The sequence below is a fragment of the Adiantum capillus-veneris genome, chromosome 20 (genome assembly GCF_014529385.1).
Source record: "Adiantum capillus-veneris isolate H3 chromosome 20, ASM1452938v2, whole genome shotgun sequence".
NCBI lineage: Eukaryota > Viridiplantae > Streptophyta > Polypodiopsida > Polypodiales > Pteridaceae > Adiantum > Adiantum capillus-veneris.
The window spans coordinates 78,072,672-78,091,028 of record NC_140950.1 but is presented as its reverse complement, the minus strand read 5'-3'; the positions used below and the strand labels follow the sequence as shown (position 1 = coordinate 78,091,028).

The following is an 18,357-nucleotide window of genomic DNA, read 5'->3' as shown; positions in this document are numbered from 1 at the left end:
AATTAGGGATTGGCAAGGGTTGAAGCAATCCAAGTTGCTTCCCTCTATCAAATTTTGTCTTTTGGCATACCACACATTTAGAGACATACTCTTGTATGTTCACTGTCATGGTAGGCCAATAGAAAAATGTTTCAATTCCCTTTAAGGTAGACTGAATCCCTCTATGCCCCGCATAAGGTGGAGCATGAGATTCATACATTACTTTCTCACGTAGTGAGTTAGTAACGCATAGTCTATTGCCATATAGAAGATAACCATCTTGTAAAGTACATGGTTCTTCTTTCTTCCCTAATGCAAGGGCTGAAATCACATCTTTAAAATCAGGATCAATAGCATACTCATCTATCATTGAAGATAGATCATTGTGAGTTGCTATGGAAACCGCATTCACTCTCAGCCGTCTTGAGAGTGCATCAGCTACTTGATTATGCTTGCCAGCAATGTGAGCAATATGAAAATGAAATTGCGAAAGGAAATTTGCCCACCTCATTTGTTTATCGGAGAGCTTGGTCTGCGTCATGAATTACTTAAGACTTTGGTGATCCGATCGCAGAATGAAAGGAGTCCCCAATAAATAGTGATTCCATGAGTCTAAGGCATGTAGAACTGCAAGGAGTTCCTTTTCATATATGCCTAGAGCTTGCTCAACAGGGTCGAGCCTTCGACTCTCATAGCCTATGGCGTGCCCTTCTTGGAGCAAAACAGCTCCAAGGCAATCACCACAAGCATCACATTGGACCTCAAATGGTTTTGAGAGATCCGGTAGTGTAAGCACAGGTTGAGAGATAAGCTTTCCTTTAAGCTTTTGAAAGCATTGTTCTCCTTAGCAGACCATGTATACCTAACGCTTTTCTTTGTTAGGTCATGTAATGGTCCCGCAATTTGTGAGAACTTTTCTATGAAGCGTCTATAGTATGCGCACATACCTATGAAGCTTCTTAGTTCATGAAGATTCCTTGGTTTAGGCCATCCTTTTATTACCTCTAACTTTGATGGATCCATTTGGATGCCATCTTGAGAGATAATGTGACCTAAATACTGAATCTCTTGCAAGAAAAATTCACTTTTCTTTCGATTAACATAAAGTTTATTCTCTCTCAAAACTTGAAATATTACCTGGAGGTGTTGCTTGTGTTCGTCTAATGAATTAGAGTAGATGATAATATCATCAAAGAACACTACAGTGAAGGTTCGATGAGGCCTGAACAGCTTCTCCATCAAGCGGCTGAATGTGGTTGGTGCATTGGTCAAGCCAAAAGACATGACAATGTATTTGTAAAGACCAAAGGTGGTGCGAAATGCGGTCTTTACAATGTCTTGATCAACTATCCTTATTTGATGATAGCCACTTTTTAGGTCAATCCTACTGAAGTAGGTCGATCCTTGTAGCTTATCAAATAGGTCTTCTACCCGTGGAACAGGAAACCTATTCTTGATAGTGATCCTATTCAGTGCTCTATAGTCGACACACATGCGATATGTGTCGTCTTTCTTTTGCACTAATAGCACAGGTGAGCAAAATGGAGACGAGTTAGGCCTAACCATGCCCTTCTCAACTAACTCATGCACTTGCCGCATAATCTCCTCTTGTTGAGCTTGAGAAACTCTATAAGGAGGTTTGTTAGGCGGTGAACTGCCTGGAAGAAGTTCAATTGCATGGTCATCATTACCTCGTTTAAGAGGTAGCTCACAAGGGATGTCGTCAATAAAAACATCTTGAAACCCCTTGAGAAAATTGGATAACTCTAATTCCTTTTGGTTGCTTTTATTTTCTTTTGCTAAAGCATTAGCTTCATTTTGAAAATCTTTAACAAAAATCATGTACATGGAAATAGAGCTCTTTATTGACTTGTTGAAAGCTGGTGTATGTACAATGGGGATAGTGTTACCCATTTCCTTAGCATCTATATACATGTCTTTTTCCCTGAACTTAAAGGAGATTCTTCTTTCAAGAAATTTAACATCGGCAGCCAGGCGGTCAAACCATGGTGCCCCTAGGATTACATCCTCATGCTTGAGAGGAGAGATAAAGAAGTCCTCTTTGTCCACATAGCCTTGGACATGAAGCCTCAATTTCCCGATTAAGGGAGTGACTGAAGCTTCTTGCCCCTTGAAGGCACTGTCTGCGGGTAGGACATCTCCCATCTCGTAGGATTGTATGCCTAGCTTGGTGGCCAACTCTATAGATATAAAATTGTGAGTAGAACCAGGGTCAAAGAGAATAAAAGCATCATGTTCTCTTACCTTTCCCCAAGCATGGCATAGAGGAGATCCTTTGTGATGAGTTTGGTGAGTCTCCTCCTCTTGGATTTCAACCAAGGAAGCTCTAGGAGGATCTTGGCGGTTGTTCTTTTGGGGACAAGCGCGGTACGCATGCCCTTGTTCACCGCACTTGAAACACCGGTTATCCTTGCGATAACGCTCAAGCTCTTCAGGAGAGAGTTTGTTCTTACCTTTGTAAACTCCCTTCTCTTTAGCTTTGTTGGAGTTGCCCTTAGGAGACTTTTGGACATTGTCCTTCCCCTTAGGCTCATTGGAACCCTTGTTTTTTGGGGGCTTATTATTTCTTTTAGCCCTCGTTTGGAAATTGATTCGAGAGGCCACCATAGTATGGTGTATTACCGCCGATATGGTACGTGGCCTTTGGGAGTTGCCATACTCCGCCATTTCTTCGGTTAAGCCCGCACAAAATTATTGCTTTTGCTCTCCAAAATCCAACTTTTTGAAGACAGTGGCTTTGAGTTGTAGGTCCCAAAACTTTTCTACATATTTGTGGATGGATTCATTGGGAGAGAGCTTTAAGCTTCGCCATTCGGTGAGTACTTTGTCTTTGGCATCGGTGGCCAAAAACTGCTTCATAATGAAAGCTCTTAAAGCTTTCCATGTTCGTGGAGCTTCACCGTTGGCTCGTAGGCTAGACCACCATTATCTGGCGGACTTTTGAAAGTGCATAGCTACATGGCGTAGCTTAGAGGACTCCGTGAAGCCCTCATCTCCAAACGCCGCATCGATTCTTGGATAAAGGCCAAGACTTTGTCCGTAGCACCAAAGGTACCATCATAGGTAAGGAAAGAAATGCTCTTCCCTCCCTCTTTGAATTTCTTCAGCTTGGACGACCTCTTCCATGTGGCATAGGATTTCCTATGGCCTCTTCTTTTTTATGGTTCAAAGGTTGCACCATCAATTTCTTCAGAAGGTGAAGAATTTGAAGAAGGTGGAGAAGAGGGTGACCTCTTTCTCGCCTTTTTCTTGTCTTGATCTTTGTCGTCTTCACCATCGCTTTCATAAGAGGAAGAGGATGAAGAATATGGAGAAGAGGGTGTCCTCTTTCTCACCTTTTTCTTCTCTTGCTTTTTATCATCCCTCTTTGAATTGTGGTGAGGAGAAGAATACGATGGTCTTCTCCGCTTTGGTGGTGATGGAGAGCGTTTAGCCCGCCGTCTTCGTGGAGCCATCTCCGCCGAGGTGGCGGGAGACTCACTTCTTTCTCATTCCTTCGGTGGAGGCTCTTGAGTTCTCCTTTGGAAAGGAGATGCATCGTCAAGAAGTAAATTCTTGAGCCCTTAGTATGGATTCTCTTCTTCTTTCCGAATCGGAGAGAGACCTCTTTTGGTAGTCTCACAAGGAGGCTTCCTAGGTGTTCTCTCGTCATGGTGATGATCTTGGAGAATACCGTGAGCACGGAGCTGCCGTTGCACTTCACTTTGGAGAGATGGATTGCCCATGGCTTATTGAAGCCTAGAAACAAGATAGTTAACAAGCATTGAAGCATCATTAGTAGCTTGCTCATGAGCAAAATCAAAGTTATCAACATTAATTTCACTCTCTTTACTATCGTCAGCCATTCTAACAACTTTTAGGTGTAAACTTTTTAGGTGTACTTTGGCACTTCAAGCCCTAGTTGCTACTCCTCTTTACCCCTTTAGAAAAAGCACTCAAGCTACTATACCCGCGGCTCGAATACCATTAATTGCAAGGAATAGAAGAGAGGGTCTTTCGACACCAAAATAGCATCGGCTCCTGTCAAGCTTCTAATAGCTCAATACTGGTTAAGCCGTAGGCAAGCCCCGTAGGACTCCACTATTAAGACCATAGCTCTCGAAGGTGATGCCCTGTTAACTGCACGAAGGCAGGCGCACTACAAGGCTAAAAAATCCCTATTCTACTTACTCACAGGCAATTAATAATACCAACCATTTATAGCTAGCTTGAGGACCTCCCTTCTTGAGCAAGAAAAGAGAAACCTTGTGCTCTGATACCAATGTAGCATTTAATGGTCTAAAAACTTATGTGTAGCGGAAATTAGCATGAACATAGTGGGCATTTCATTAGAATAGATTCCTAATGAGAATTACAAGAGTGCTTGGGTGGAGAGAGCAACAAAAAGCATAACACCTAGTTAGATAGCATCAACAATACTTTCAAAAGAGAGAGAAATTAAGCTATTGACAACAGTTGAGGACCGGATTTGCATGGAGCCGGTCCCCCCTCCAAAAGGCTTTGTATTATGGTTTCTCCCATCAAGAGAGACATTGTACAATACAATTCTTTATGTTCCTTCAAGACTAGCTAGTGCAATGAAGATGAAAGCTTCATGCACCAAGCAAAACACTTAGCAAACACAACTTTAATTATCCCCGTTCTCAGACCCAAGACCTCACACACCTTCGAAGATGGTGAGAGCTAGCAGGGTATGAGAGTAGATTGAGAGGAAGAAGGAGTATCTTACGAGAAAGATGTACATCTCCTCACATAATCACTCATATTAGCATAGCTTTAGCTTAGTAATTATCTTGGTAGAGGAGATGAGCATGCATTGAAGCTTGGCTCTTGGTTGGATTTGCATCCACATGCCAAGAGAGTGTTGATGTAGGCTTCTATCTCACAAGCTTGGAGTAGGTGATAAGTTCTCCATTAAAGCTTGGGAAGAGATAGTCTTCTCTTTCTTCACACATGAGATTGTGTGAGTGTGTGTGTGATAATGCCTTGCAAAAATCAGCCCCCTCTCTCTCTTGGGCGAGCCCCCTTGCTATTTGCTCTTGCTCCAGCCTCATTGGCCCTCCCCAAGTCAAGCCAATGACTATTAAGCAGCATAAGTGATAGCCTTTTGACATGTGTCCCCCTTTCCCCTTTTGTGATATCTTAATCAATTAAACTTAATTGATTTAAATGAATTAAATCCCCATTAGACCTTTCCCCATTCTGACCAATAGGAATTAAGTAGCCCATTGGGCTACTCAATTCCTATTGGACCCCTTCACAGGTTGTCCAATAATCATCCAGGAGACTTAATTTTCATTGATTCTTTTTACTAAGTGTTTTAAAATTAATTTTGCTAAATTTACTCTAGCCTAATTCTCATTGGTCCACTTCAAGGGTCATCCAATAGAAATTGGGCATACCTTGTGGGCATCTGGCCTAGGGAGCTGGCATGTGTCCCTCATTCCCTTTGTCTAAAGGGGGCTTGTGTGTGTGTGTCTTTCTCTCTCATCCCCTAGAAGAAGGGCTCGCCCCCTCCCATGTAGGGATATGTGTTGACTTTGGAGAGCACACAAAGCATCCAATTCCCCCTAAGCTTTAACCCTTTGGACACAACCTTTGAATTTTGGAACCTTAGCATTTTGGAAGTCTTAATGGGCTGAACCTTAGGGTCTTTTTGGCCCATTGTTGCACATGGCTCTTTTGCAGATGGCCCCCCCTTTGGATCCCTACTATGGCCGGTCTGCTAGCTTAACCAATATTCTAGCTTTTTCTCCCCTGGCACTTCCCCACATTAAATGATCAGTTTAATATGAGAAAATCATTTAGGAGAATTAGATATTGATTATTATGACATGCTCCATGACTTTGGAGAGTAACTTTACAAACTATTTGTAAAAATCATTGAGATTGACTTTGCACGAGGACTAGACACTGCCCATACAACCCGGGTAAGACCTTCCTTTCACGCACAATTAAGGGTGCACCATTATGGGGGGAGAGAAGAGAATCAACAAATTCAACGGCCATGGTTTCCGCACGTGGCAGGCAAAAACCAAGGGGTACTTAATGCGAAAGTAGTTATGGTCCATCATTAAGCCACCAAATGACGATGACAGAGGGGAAAATGTGATAGAGCTTAGCACAGTTTTCAGCTAAAGATGAGCAAGCTCTCGGCATTTTACTCACTTCACTTGTCGACAACTTTGTGCATTATTCAGATGATTGCATCACTACACATGATGCATGGAAAACTTTGGAGCAGCATTTTGGTGCTATTGCCAAGCATTCCAAAATTGCATTAAAAATACAACTTTATGGACTGCTTATGGAGCCTGGAGAAGGTGTGTCATCTCTAGTCAATAGGCTTAAAAGTATTTGCACAGAATTGACATATATAAAATGCCCTATAGGTAATGAAGACCAAATTGTTGTGCTTCTCAAAGCAGTACCAGATGCAGATTTTCGCCGAATTGTAACAGTACCCAAGCCCTAAAATTTAAGATGTAATAAACTCTCTTCAAGAGCACGAAAAGAAACTCAAAAGCAGTCAACAAAAATCAAGTGGTGCTTATGTGGTCTCATCCAACCGCTACAACCGCAATCACAAAAGCAACTTAAAGTGCACACATTGTGGCAGAACAAATCACCATTCAAAGGATTGCTATGAAATCAACCCTTGTCGCATCTGTGGCAAAAACATCCATGCTACAAAGTATTGCAGACTCGACAATAAATCTTCACAGGTTACCAATCACAAGGAACATTTCAAAAATCAACCAAAACCAAAAATCAACCTTGCCACCTCTAGAAATTCTGACAAAAATAACGACAACAATATTGGCTTGGTTTATGATGATGTACTGTGAGCATTCTCTCAATTGTACCTTACCCTCTATTTGTGCCAGGGAAGGCTTGTTTGTGCCTACACCCTGATGTTTTGTGTGCCTATACCCTTTGTGTCTAGGGGAGGCAGATTTGTGTCTAGGGGGAGGCTTGTGAATTGTGTGCCTCACCCTAGTGATTTTTGAGGGGAGGTTTTGTGTGAGTGATATGCAACCAAAACCCACATAGGGGAGGATTGTTGGGATGCGAGTTTTGTTGAATCTCTTATGTGAACAGTCTCTTCCACCTAGAAAAGCCTTATGTGTCAAGCCATGTGAAAAGCCTCTTCTTGCAACCTTTGTAAAGAGAAATCCACTTGTATTGTGCATTGGAAGCCACCTTTTGTGCTCATGTATCAAAAGGCTGCCTATTTGTAAAAGCCTATATAGAGGCAGGTTCTGCTGAATAATATTAAGCTTTATTATTTGCAAGTATACCCTATTGTATTGTGCAGTAGTTTCTCTCTCTCAAGCTCTACACTAACCTCTCCAGCATGCTTATGCCATGAATGGCACACTAATTTATCCACCTTAACCCTACAAGAACTACATACTTAGTGCAGTGGATTACATGACAAGATGGCCAAAAGAAAAGGCTAGGGCTACAAGCAAAGATGTATGAAACTTTATATTTGATTGCATACGTTGTAGATTTGGAGTGCCATTGACAGTTGTAAGCGATCAAAGAAAAGAGTTTATGAATGATCAGTGAATTTGTAGAGAAATTGGAGATCAAGCACAAGTATGCTACTCCTTATTATCCCATGATGCAATGGGTTGGTACAGGCATTCAATGGAGTTTTACAAAACATATAGTTCAAGCTTGTGGAAGAGCATCCAAAAGATTGGCATGTGGCCACAGCGGAAGAAAAAATTTGCAAATTTACCCCAGTTGAGTTTGAATGGACGCTTTTCGACCATTGTATCCTTAGAATTAACCGAAATGCCAACTAATCAATTAGTGTAGGGATGTCAGTGTCCCACAAAATACAAAAATGATTTGTGTTTTCCTCCAACCTAGGAGGGCAAATGACCTTGCCCAATTGAAATCCACAACTGAAGGAAGGAAGTGACGCCAAGTAGGAGGAAAATCCACCACCTCAATCGAGATGGGGCACTTATGATGAATAAGGCTCAGATAATCCTTAGTGAGAGCCCAAGCCAAAACATGATTCATTTGCGTATTATAGAAGAGAAGAGTTATTCCAAGCAAGGAATCTATAGCATCCATGTCTACTAGTAAGACCTCATAAAACCCTCTTGCACCAAACTAAACCCTCGGACTCCTTTTCCGCTTAAGCACGAAATCAACCCATGGCCTAGTAGACATTTTTCCCCGGAAGAAGAGAATCATTGCATTTAGGGCATATTGAGCAACGGGATCCATAAGCTCCTGCACAGGAATACGCACTTTTGTGGCACGCATTGTTTGATAAGAGTCAAGTCATCCATAGCCAAATCTTCCATGGCTTTCAAGCGCTTGTGAATGCATTGTTCATGCAAAACCATTGGTACACGTATTCATACACCCAAACCTGTGGCTAAGTTGGGTATACCACGCACACTACACGTTGTACACAACCGCACGCGTGCACACACACACAAAAATGCAAGCACACTGTAGCTGCGAGCAAGTCATAGGGCACACACACACACACACACACACACACACACACACACACACCCGTAGATCTTCCAGAAGCTATTGGCTACCCAACGCCGCGGATGAGGGAGACGGCACCAACACGAACATGCAAGGGCAGATAGCCACTCTAGGAAGATGGGCACAAAGGGACTTGAGTGGTGCAATAGGACACGCAAGGCAGAAGGTTGTCAGTGTCTCTCTCTCTCTCTCTCTCTCTCTCTCTCTCTCTCTCTCTCTCTCTCTCTCTCTCTCTCTCTCTCTCTCTCTCTCTCTCTCTCTCTCTCACACACACACACACACACACACACACACGAACCACTAAGTCTAGCACAACAATGCAGCTCTCAACAAGTGGTTTATTTAAGGGAGAGAGTTGATTGCACATGGGTAGACATCTCCTTGGGTGCCAAAGGACATAAAAATCATTGTGGGTCTCCTCAACATCACCATGTGGTATTCGTGGGTACCACCACACACACACACAGACACACACACACATACACATACTTTTTTTTGTAAATCTTTGGGATTAATTTACAAATGGGAAACCTCGATGCGAGGAAAACCCATAGAAAACATCACATACAAAGCAAAGAACACTAAACTGTCTGAATGAAAAGAATGGCTAAAATCATTCATAGGAGAGTTGGTGTATCTCTGAGGTGATATCACCAACATCCAAGGCAAAACATAAAGATTTTCTAAGAGAGAGCTTAAAAAACTAGAAAGGATGTGCATCAAAGCGGTGGAACATATAGCCATTACGTTGGCGCCACAAGGTCCAATAAGCCCAATATCTTACTCACATGAGGAAGACCGCAAATCACTGTAAGGAAGGCAAGAGAATGCCAAAAGCCCATAACCGTTGCTGGAAGAGCATCGAAGGTTAAAAAAAAGCCACATACAAAGGTGATAAGTGTCGAAGAAAAGCTCTAGCAATGCAGTAATTCTAGAACATGTGACTAGCATCCTCCTATGAAGTCAAGCAGCACACACACCGTGAAGAGCAGATACAATGTGCACCAAGAAACGTGCCAACCGGGAGAACTCCAAGCAAGCATCTCCAAAGAAACAAACGCTCCTTCAAAGGCAAGTGGCTCTTCCAAAGGGCAGAGAGAGGCTTCCTCCACCATCACACTTGTGCATGGACCGTAGGGCATTACAGTGATCAGCAAGTCAAGGTCGCGGTAGAAGAAGAGCATAAACTTTACTGGCAGAAATAGCCTCAAAAGGCGTGTGCCAGAACTTCCAATCAGCCAAAGGTGGAATGGGTAAAATTCAACCAACATATATTGAAGCTCTCTCCAAAGCTGATGATAATGCATACCCAATCAAAACCGGCCAGCAGCAATGGAAACGGAATGGTGTAGCCTACCTCATCAACCACATCATCAACTACACGAAGGTCACGATAAGAGAGGAAATAAGTTTGGCAAGGCGAACGGTCAACCAAAGTAAGAGAGAATGCCCGACTCCAATAAAGACTCTCCAAACGAAGCAAATTCCCTTCCCGTTGTTGTCGACCATGCCATGATAAATGACTTGTTGGATTCATCCAAGCCAAAATCAAACTAGAAGCAAGAGAGTAGCCAGGAATGTGCCCTTCCATCTTGCCAAACACTACCTTCCAGAGAGATGAATGCCAATGCCCAAAGGAGGAAGTAACCACATGCTGACACAAATAGGTAAGCATAGAAGTCCAAGGCTGAGTTTGTTGCACAAGGGTAGGCAACAACATAGCCTTCCTAGCAAGCGCATGCCTGCACAAGTCCAGGATATTGAGGCTCCCAAAGCACTTAGGAGTGCAAAATTTCCCAATCAACATTAAATGCGGGCCTTTTTTGTGAGTATGGGTTTTCGACAATTGAGACGAAATAACTGACATAAGAGAAGTGAGACAATGGTGAAGCCAATTGCATCAATGGCAATAGAACTTAACATAAGCCCATCAAAACACTTTGAACGATTTGCAAGCGAGCATGCAATGGCCAAGGGAATAATTCCAATAGTACAATTTGGCATTCAAGCGTTGCATAACCCAATTTACTTTTTGAATGTCAGTGACACTCCATCCAATTGGATACCATCCCATTCGGAGGAACAAACTCACTTGGCCGCAATAGATTATGTCAATCAGAAGGGTTAAGCGACACAAGCTTTGATTTACAAAATTGACTATAAAAAAGCAATCGCAAGTCCCATATAGTTCCAAAGTGTCCATAATCCTTGGACATCAGACTAGTGACGTGAGGCATAAACAACGAGTCATCTGCATAGGCCTGCCAAATAAGTTCTTACCCGAGAGTAATTGCAAGCCATAAAGACGACCATATGAAGTCAAATGATCAAGATGCATCGATAGTGAGTGAGTTGCAATAGCATATAGCAATGCACTGATGGGGCAACCTTGCTTGACCGAAAAGCCAAGAGGCCAAGATTCCGTCCAAAAATCCACGAAGACGTACTGCGAGCATACAAGAAATACACGATATTATCTAACTCAAGACCGAACCCAAGACGCCGCATAGTAGCACCAATGTAATCGCATTGGACAATATCAAAAACCTTTTGAATGTCAACTTGCATAACAAGCACATCTTGTTGCATGTATATTACATTTTCCATGCCAATCAGAACATTAGCCAAGTTGTAGTGATTTGGTGACGTGCGATGGAACCATACTGAGCGTAATGAATTCCGACATCTTCAATCCAATTCACCAACAACTTAGCCAATAGCTTGTAGACTACAAGCATCAAAGTAATTGGCCGCCAATGAGAAAATTGCTCGCAATTCCCATGCCACATTCAACATAAAAAGCAGTGGCTCTTTGAGTGACTCCCAAAAGGAGAGGAAGAATTCCATAGTAAGCTCATCCCAGCCAAGGGATTGCCAACGGCCCAACGCAAGTAGCACACGTGCAATTCAAAATCAGTGAAAGATTCCTCAAAGCATTGTGCATCATGTGAAGAAAGAATTGGATGTACATGAGAAAGCAACAATTGTTGAACTACTATGGAGGACTGGCGAGGAGCAGCAAAGACTTGCGGATAATGTGAGACCATGGCCTTAGCAAGTTCTTGTTTACATGATGTCCAAGCGCACGAAGGAAGCAAGACTCACTTAATGTCTTGGGAAACTCTCGTATGATGCAAATGCTTGAAAATTTGTTTCATAGCACAAATTTTATCCACAAAAGCCCATTGACAAACATGTGTTTACTATTTATCTAGTTTTCACTCGTCATTATTTTGGATACATACACAAGCTTCACACAACTCTTTCACTTCAGAGTCCAACAAAGGCCGCAAATCAATCAATACTTCCAACTTTACATGTTTCACAGTACAAGCGTCCCCCCAAGTCCGCCGATGCATGTGATGCTTACCATAATCATGAATAGCACATTGCACCCACATAATAAACCGAGAACAAGAAACATCAAGATCAAGATACATGTGATAAGCAAGGGGAGACAAGTTCAGAAATCATATCTCGAAACCCCTCATGAGTAAAATAAGCATTGTTGATATTCAATGGTCGATCATAAATGGATTGCCCAAAGTACAAAGTCAACATAACAGGATGATGATTAGATAGCTACAAGGTGTAATTCATCCTCATATCGCATACAAAGTCTACTGCACATTCGAACGATTGAGACGTGCGTGATATGAGGAACAAGCATCATGTCGAAAAGTAAATCCCAAGACATCCCGATGCAAATAACACTAGAAATCAAGCATTTGTGCAAATGCAAGAAGATTATTCCATCTCCTCCCCGCAACCAACATGTGTGTTTGCAGTGGTGCTATCATGCATATCTCGAGTATTATAAAAACACCACAAAGGAAAGCATTGGAGAGCCATGTCTCGCCATTAGGGAACCCTTTGCCCAAAGGCTGTATAAGCATAGATGCCTCTAAATTCATAGATTTGACCATTCAACAAGTATTGCACAATTGTCCAACGGCCACTTGGGTTGCTCCTCACAAGAACTAGATGAAGTTCATGACGAACCATATTAATAATCCTGAACAACCATACAAACCAACATACGCAATCCAATAACCCACAAAAATAGGAATACTAACCAACAAACTTGTGTTGATTGTGTTCTTGCAAAACAACTATATCTGCTCTACATGTATTTACATAGTGCCAAATTAGTCGCCATTTATCAAGGATACATAGCCCACATACATTGTGTGAGATGCATCTAATGCGAGTATGCATTGAAGAACATACTGACAATTGACAAGAGAACGTAAGGAATTAAGTAGAAGTGCCCATGGACACATCTCATCATGCTAGAACTGATCCACTGATTCAATGCATGGAACATTTCCACGGAATTAACATGAGAAGTGGAAACCTCACCAATAAGTACATTCTTGTAGGAATGCATCGCTTTTTCCCATGCGTCAATCAACATACGATTATCATTACATGGAAGTTGCTTGAACAACGCTTTCTTATTAGCATTGACAAGCGAAACATAATTACGAGAGGAGGGTGGAGTGCGAATTTTCACTGTCTTTTTAGGCACCTCCCAAGCCCACAACATTCCCATTTCCAAGGACATAGACTGCGCAGTAGGCATTAGGCATTTTCCCTGGCCATCTTGCGCAGTGGATCCACGAACTGCCAGTATTTGTTGATTAGCCAACACTATGTACGAGGCTACAACAGGTGCAGGTGGTTCGCGCGACAGAATTGGGGCAGGAATTCGCGCGACAAAGCTGGGCAAGAGGTTCGCAGGTCATAGTTAGGGGCAGCAGATCGCGCCATAGAGCTCCTTCACCACACACACATGCCCAAGCCCCATATACACAATCCCATGAGCCATGTTCACTCTGCAAATGAAAGAGTGTAGAACAAATGCAACAAAGTTTCCTCAAGGGAGTATACCTACAAAAGTGACGTAGTTGCAACTTTGTTTCACATTAAGACTCCTCCAAAATCTTAAGTCTTGACAAGACTATAGTATGTTCCCAAGTCACTCATAGCAATATAATACATGCCTCAGAAAAAGATTCACAACTCAAGATTAACAGGATTTTTACCCTTCCCATCCATTAAGGCTGTCAAATGGCCTAAACATGAGAGAAAATGCTTGGAAGCCCCACTTGGGCACTAACAAGTTCATCTGCATTACTATTTCAGTTGAAAAAGGGAGAGCGCCAAAGCCAGCCCTGTATGCTTCTTATATGGCCAAAGCAAACTCTTCTATCTACTTGATCACCATTTTGTAACTTTGCATTGCACCCAGCCGCGACCGCAAATACTGAAACGGACTCCTCAAGACCCTCGAAAAAGTATTCTACATTTTGTCATGCCTGCTTGAAGCTGAAAATCCTCACAGCATGATCAGCTCCACATGAAGCTAGCTGCATTTGCTCCAAAATTACTGGTTGCTCACCAGGCTTCCTCCAAGCTAAACGGTTGACACTAGCAACATGGCACAAAAATGCATCAAACTGGTAATATCGAACGCTTTCGAAGCCAACTACACCGTCTATGAACGCAGTTGTGGTCTCATCTGCTGCCTTAGCGAGAATCGGTTTCACTTTCCAGAGTTCAATAAGCCCGTCTTCCATCCCTATGCCTAGCAGATAGCCCTCTCCTACCATACATGGAGCCCAAGCTACTGCTGTCACACTACTCTTAAACATGGGGAACACCCCCATTTGCTTTGCTGTACAACCGCCATCCTTATCAGAGACACCCCAAATCTTCACCACCTTGTCTCTTGAAGCAGTTGCAAAGAACCTATCACAAGGGCTCCAGGAACATGACCAGATAATGCGCTTGTGTGCCTCCACTCTACAGACAAGCTCATATGCAGAATGCTCACTCGGTATACTCATGTCTGCAAAGGAAATCAATCAATAGTGATGAAAGCCACAACAATGATCATGCGCATATGAATACAACAGTAGCATACTTGTTCCTGGTGCCCGAAAAAGAGAGAAATGGCGGTCCCTAGAAACAGACAGAAGAAACTTGTCATCGTGTGAAAATTCCATCTGCGTTACAGTTAGGGAGTGAGAATGTAGCTGTTGAAGAGCTTTCCAACTGTGAACTTCCCATAGCCAAATGTCAGCCACATTTGCAGATTGTCCCTGAAAGGAAGGAAACTTGACCTTAACACGATTAAAAGCATAAGAGTCAAAATCTCCCAGCTACCACAAACTGACCCACCTTGCATGCAGTCGCCATTAGACGCCCACAGTAATCACTGCACATTGCAAAGAGCTCATTCCCATGACCATACAATTTATGAGTCTCTGGCCATAGTGTGTTCCAACCAAGGTCCTCTTCGAGAGGCGGTTTGCTGTGTACAACTGGTACTGCATCCGGAATTGCCTCAATATTTTCAACATTGGCATTCACAGATTTGGAGCTTTGACTTCCTGATAAACCATTCAATAATGTCAGTTGATTCCACTCTCAGAGAGCAACAAAACCAGCAGTTCATTTTTAACAAGCTGGGCAAAGACACAATTGTCTGGAGAGACTCTTTGTGTGTTTGAAAAAGTAGCTGTATACTGAATGCAAATAGACCTCTAAGGATGCTCCTATAGGCATGTGTGGTTGGCCAGGAAAAGATGTGAATTGGGCATCCACAGGAATAAACATGATTCTAAAGATTGCTCAAAATTTCACTGCATCTACTGGACATAGATATTTGAGTTGGCTAGCTTGGATCTATGAAATTACAGAGATTCTTTTTTTTCTAATTGATTGATACAAGCACAAGCATAAAGGTTTACCACAACAAAGGTGGGTTGCGTGGCCATGGGAACAGAAACATGCCTCTGAGATCCTACAAAGTTACAATGCACCAGATGACCCATATGCACAAAAGGCTGAGACAGGATGCTATGATTTAATTTAATCATCTGCATTGAACAGTAAACAAGGCAAGAAATGAACTTTTTTGATGGCACAACCTGTAACGTAGATAGGTTTCTGAGACAGCCCTAAAGCAGACATGTTAGCTCCAAGAACTTTAACATCCTCAGGTCTAATAAATTCTCCATTGCCATTATCTCTGCACTTGCTAATATGCTCCAAAGTCATCAGAAATGACCCTGGAGCTTCAAAAACTCGGGCAACCTTTTCCTCTGCCCCACTGACATACTGGTAGTTGCCTGTACCTTTGATTACTGCCAGGCAATTTAAATCGTGTCCATGAACCTGAGGCCGCGCTATCTCATGCCATGACAGCACATTCCTCGTCTCACCTGCTTTACTCTGATTCCATGATGCATAAAGACGAGTAGTCTACATAGTTGATAGATCATGTTAGCATAAAAACATACAAATAATCGACTCCAAAAGCAAAATACATTTGAGACTTTAAGACCTATGAAGCAGACCACATTGAAACTGCACATGCAATTTTGCTTGTTTTCCCGCACACAATTGATCACAGCTGTTGCAATTCACGACTTTCGCAAATCAGCAATAAGCGCGCTGTAATTAATAAAAAACAAGAATCTAATTTCACAATTTAGAAGGAGAAACAAAGAGAGGGATTTACATCCTGTCAAAGGCAGTTTTGAGTTTCCTACTAACCAGTTAATTAGATAATACCTGGTCATGACTTGTTGATAGTAGAAACTGACCATTTTTGGCCCATGCAATATCTGACACAAAACCTGCATGCCCAGATGGTACAAGCTGAGGCTGCCATTCAGAAGCTTGCATGCCAACATCCTTCCATAAGTGAAAAGATCCGCCAAATGCATGGGCTAAGATGGCATCCCCTGCTGGGCTCCACAAACCTCCATAAAATCCAAGTGCAGTATGACCCAGCTCCCCAACAGTAACTTCGTTCAACCATAAACCTGTCAACGGATCAGGACGCCAAATCATCATTGTTCTATCCATAGAAGCTGACAAGATGCTCATTTGTTGCGACTTTCCAGATGATTTTCTTGAAGAATCAGATGGAGGTGGCTGCCATTTCACTGAATAAACCCAATCATCATGACCAGTCAACAAGGACTCCATGGAAGCTTGGTACAGAGTTGATCCTGCTCTGAAAACAGGCCCTTCAATATACATCTTGATGCTCGGAGCTTGCTCCTGTGAATCTGCACTTCCAGCTTTGTTAGTTTTTGCACCGATCCTCCAAATCCTTATATTCCTATCCTGTCCAGCACTCGCCAAATAGATTACTTGCCCAACTCCTTTATCGGATACATTGTATGCAAAGTCCAAAGAACGAACCCAGTCCTGATGGCCTTTTAAGATACATGCAGGTACAAACTACAACAACAAAAAGATGTGTTAGAAGCAAACTTACAACCAATAAAAAATCATGCTAGAGACATGTACTTGTCCATCTTGCATTGCAGAATGAAGGTGAATGTTATTGTCAAGTCCACCCATTGCGAGCAAAACACCACTTGCAGAATCTGGAAGTAGAGCCAATGAAACTGCCACAACAGCTCTAGAGCCAGTTGCAATACATTGTAAAAATGACAGCTTGCATTCACCTAAGAAGGAAAACATATTGACATCAGTTTTATTTTGATTTTTTAACAGTTTAAAATATTACTAAAACATCAGGAATAAAAAGTACTACCTCCAACCTCTGAAGGTAATGTTGCCCTCCATACACGTACTGTGCAGTCGGAAGAACAAGAAGAGAAAAGGGCTTCGCATGGAGAAAGCATAAGTCCTGCTAAGCAAGAGACAGCTTTCAGATGTGAATTTGGCAACTGCTGTACACTTCTCCACTGCAAACAAGTTGAAATTGTCAAAAATGAGCTAGTGCAAAATTGCCATACACAAGATTGTGCCAGCAATGTAAGTGAACATGCACATGTTTGTGGTGTATGCACTGCAGTGCCTGTGTAGCTTACCTTATTTTTCATTGGATGGTAGGCCCAAAGGATAATGATACCATCGGCACTTCCCGACAATAGATAATGCGCCTCACTTTTGAGACCATCTGCAAATCATCCAAATTTAGCTGAGAACTTTAACCACGGATATCCAACACGTTGGACGAAAGTCCCACAATGTAGGTCCTGCAACTACAATAAAACATAGTAACAGACTCAAAAGAGATCTAATCATGCAATAAAAGATAAAAAATATTGCCGCACATACATGAAACCAGGTAAAGTAAGCTCAGTAACCAGACTTAAAAGGACATCGAGCCTTCAATATGAAGGCTAAAAGAAACCCTCTGAAAAGAGAGGGCTGAAGATGGGGTTAGACAAGGATGTGGAGAGCCCAAATAGAGGCTTAAGGATAGCACCAACACAATGTTGAGTGAAAAGGCAAACTACAAGTTAATTTAATATATAGATTGCTGAAATATCAGTTGCACCAGTCAGCCTCCAGTGGTACATTGATACTAGATGAGGTCCCCAACTGATGAATATGGTATGGTGTCCTCACCCACGTTTAGGACATATGATACAATACTGGAAATTCAACGGTGCATAATACAAGAACAAAACAGTGTAATCCCTTATTTAAGAAGCTGGAGCGGCAGTGTTTGGTATGTGCTCGAAGCATATCCCTCATTGAAGGAAGGTGGAGAAGTGCATAGTGTTTGGCATGTGCTAGAACCATGTAGCAGGGCTACAGTGTCACTGGCACGGACAGGCAGTTAGTCACAGTTGGCCACTAGACGGACTCTCTTGCCGGATCGGTGACACGTGGCGAGGATACGGGTGGTGGTCCAGTCGACACCGGGGTCAGCGCACCACCACCACAGTTCAGAGATATGCTTAACTCGATTAGATATTGGTGAGCCATTGGTGGCTCTTTATGGTTGTATATATCCGTAGCTGTTGGGTTTTATGTATCATCTACTTTTTT

The 18,357-nt window shown here is 42.4% G+C and overlaps 1 protein-coding gene across 4 annotated transcripts in view; it reads right to left on the bottom strand.

Moving 5' to 3' along the window:
* Positions 1-13,381: 13,381 nt before the first annotated feature.
* ELP2 (elongator protein 2) overlaps positions 13,382-18,357 on the bottom strand; it is a 62,212-nt gene continuing 57,236 nt past the window's right edge. For all 4 annotated transcript variants that reach the window (XM_086492609.1, XM_086492610.1, XM_086492612.1 and 1 more), the window contains 8 exons: positions 17,388-17,476; positions 17,108-17,261; positions 16,858-17,018; positions 16,111-16,788; positions 15,465-15,798; positions 14,713-14,924; positions 14,456-14,633; positions 13,382-14,380 (listed from right to left, as the gene is read on the bottom strand). In XM_086492609.1, the coding sequence (XP_086348735.1) occupies positions 13,842-14,380; positions 14,456-14,633; positions 14,713-14,924; positions 15,465-15,798; positions 16,111-16,788; positions 16,858-17,018; positions 17,108-17,261; positions 17,388-17,476 (2,345 nt within the window). In that variant the 3' untranslated portion in view covers positions 13,382-13,841. The remainder of the gene's footprint in view (positions 14,381-14,455; positions 14,634-14,712; positions 14,925-15,464; positions 15,799-16,110; positions 16,789-16,857; positions 17,019-17,107; positions 17,262-17,387; positions 17,477-18,357) is intronic.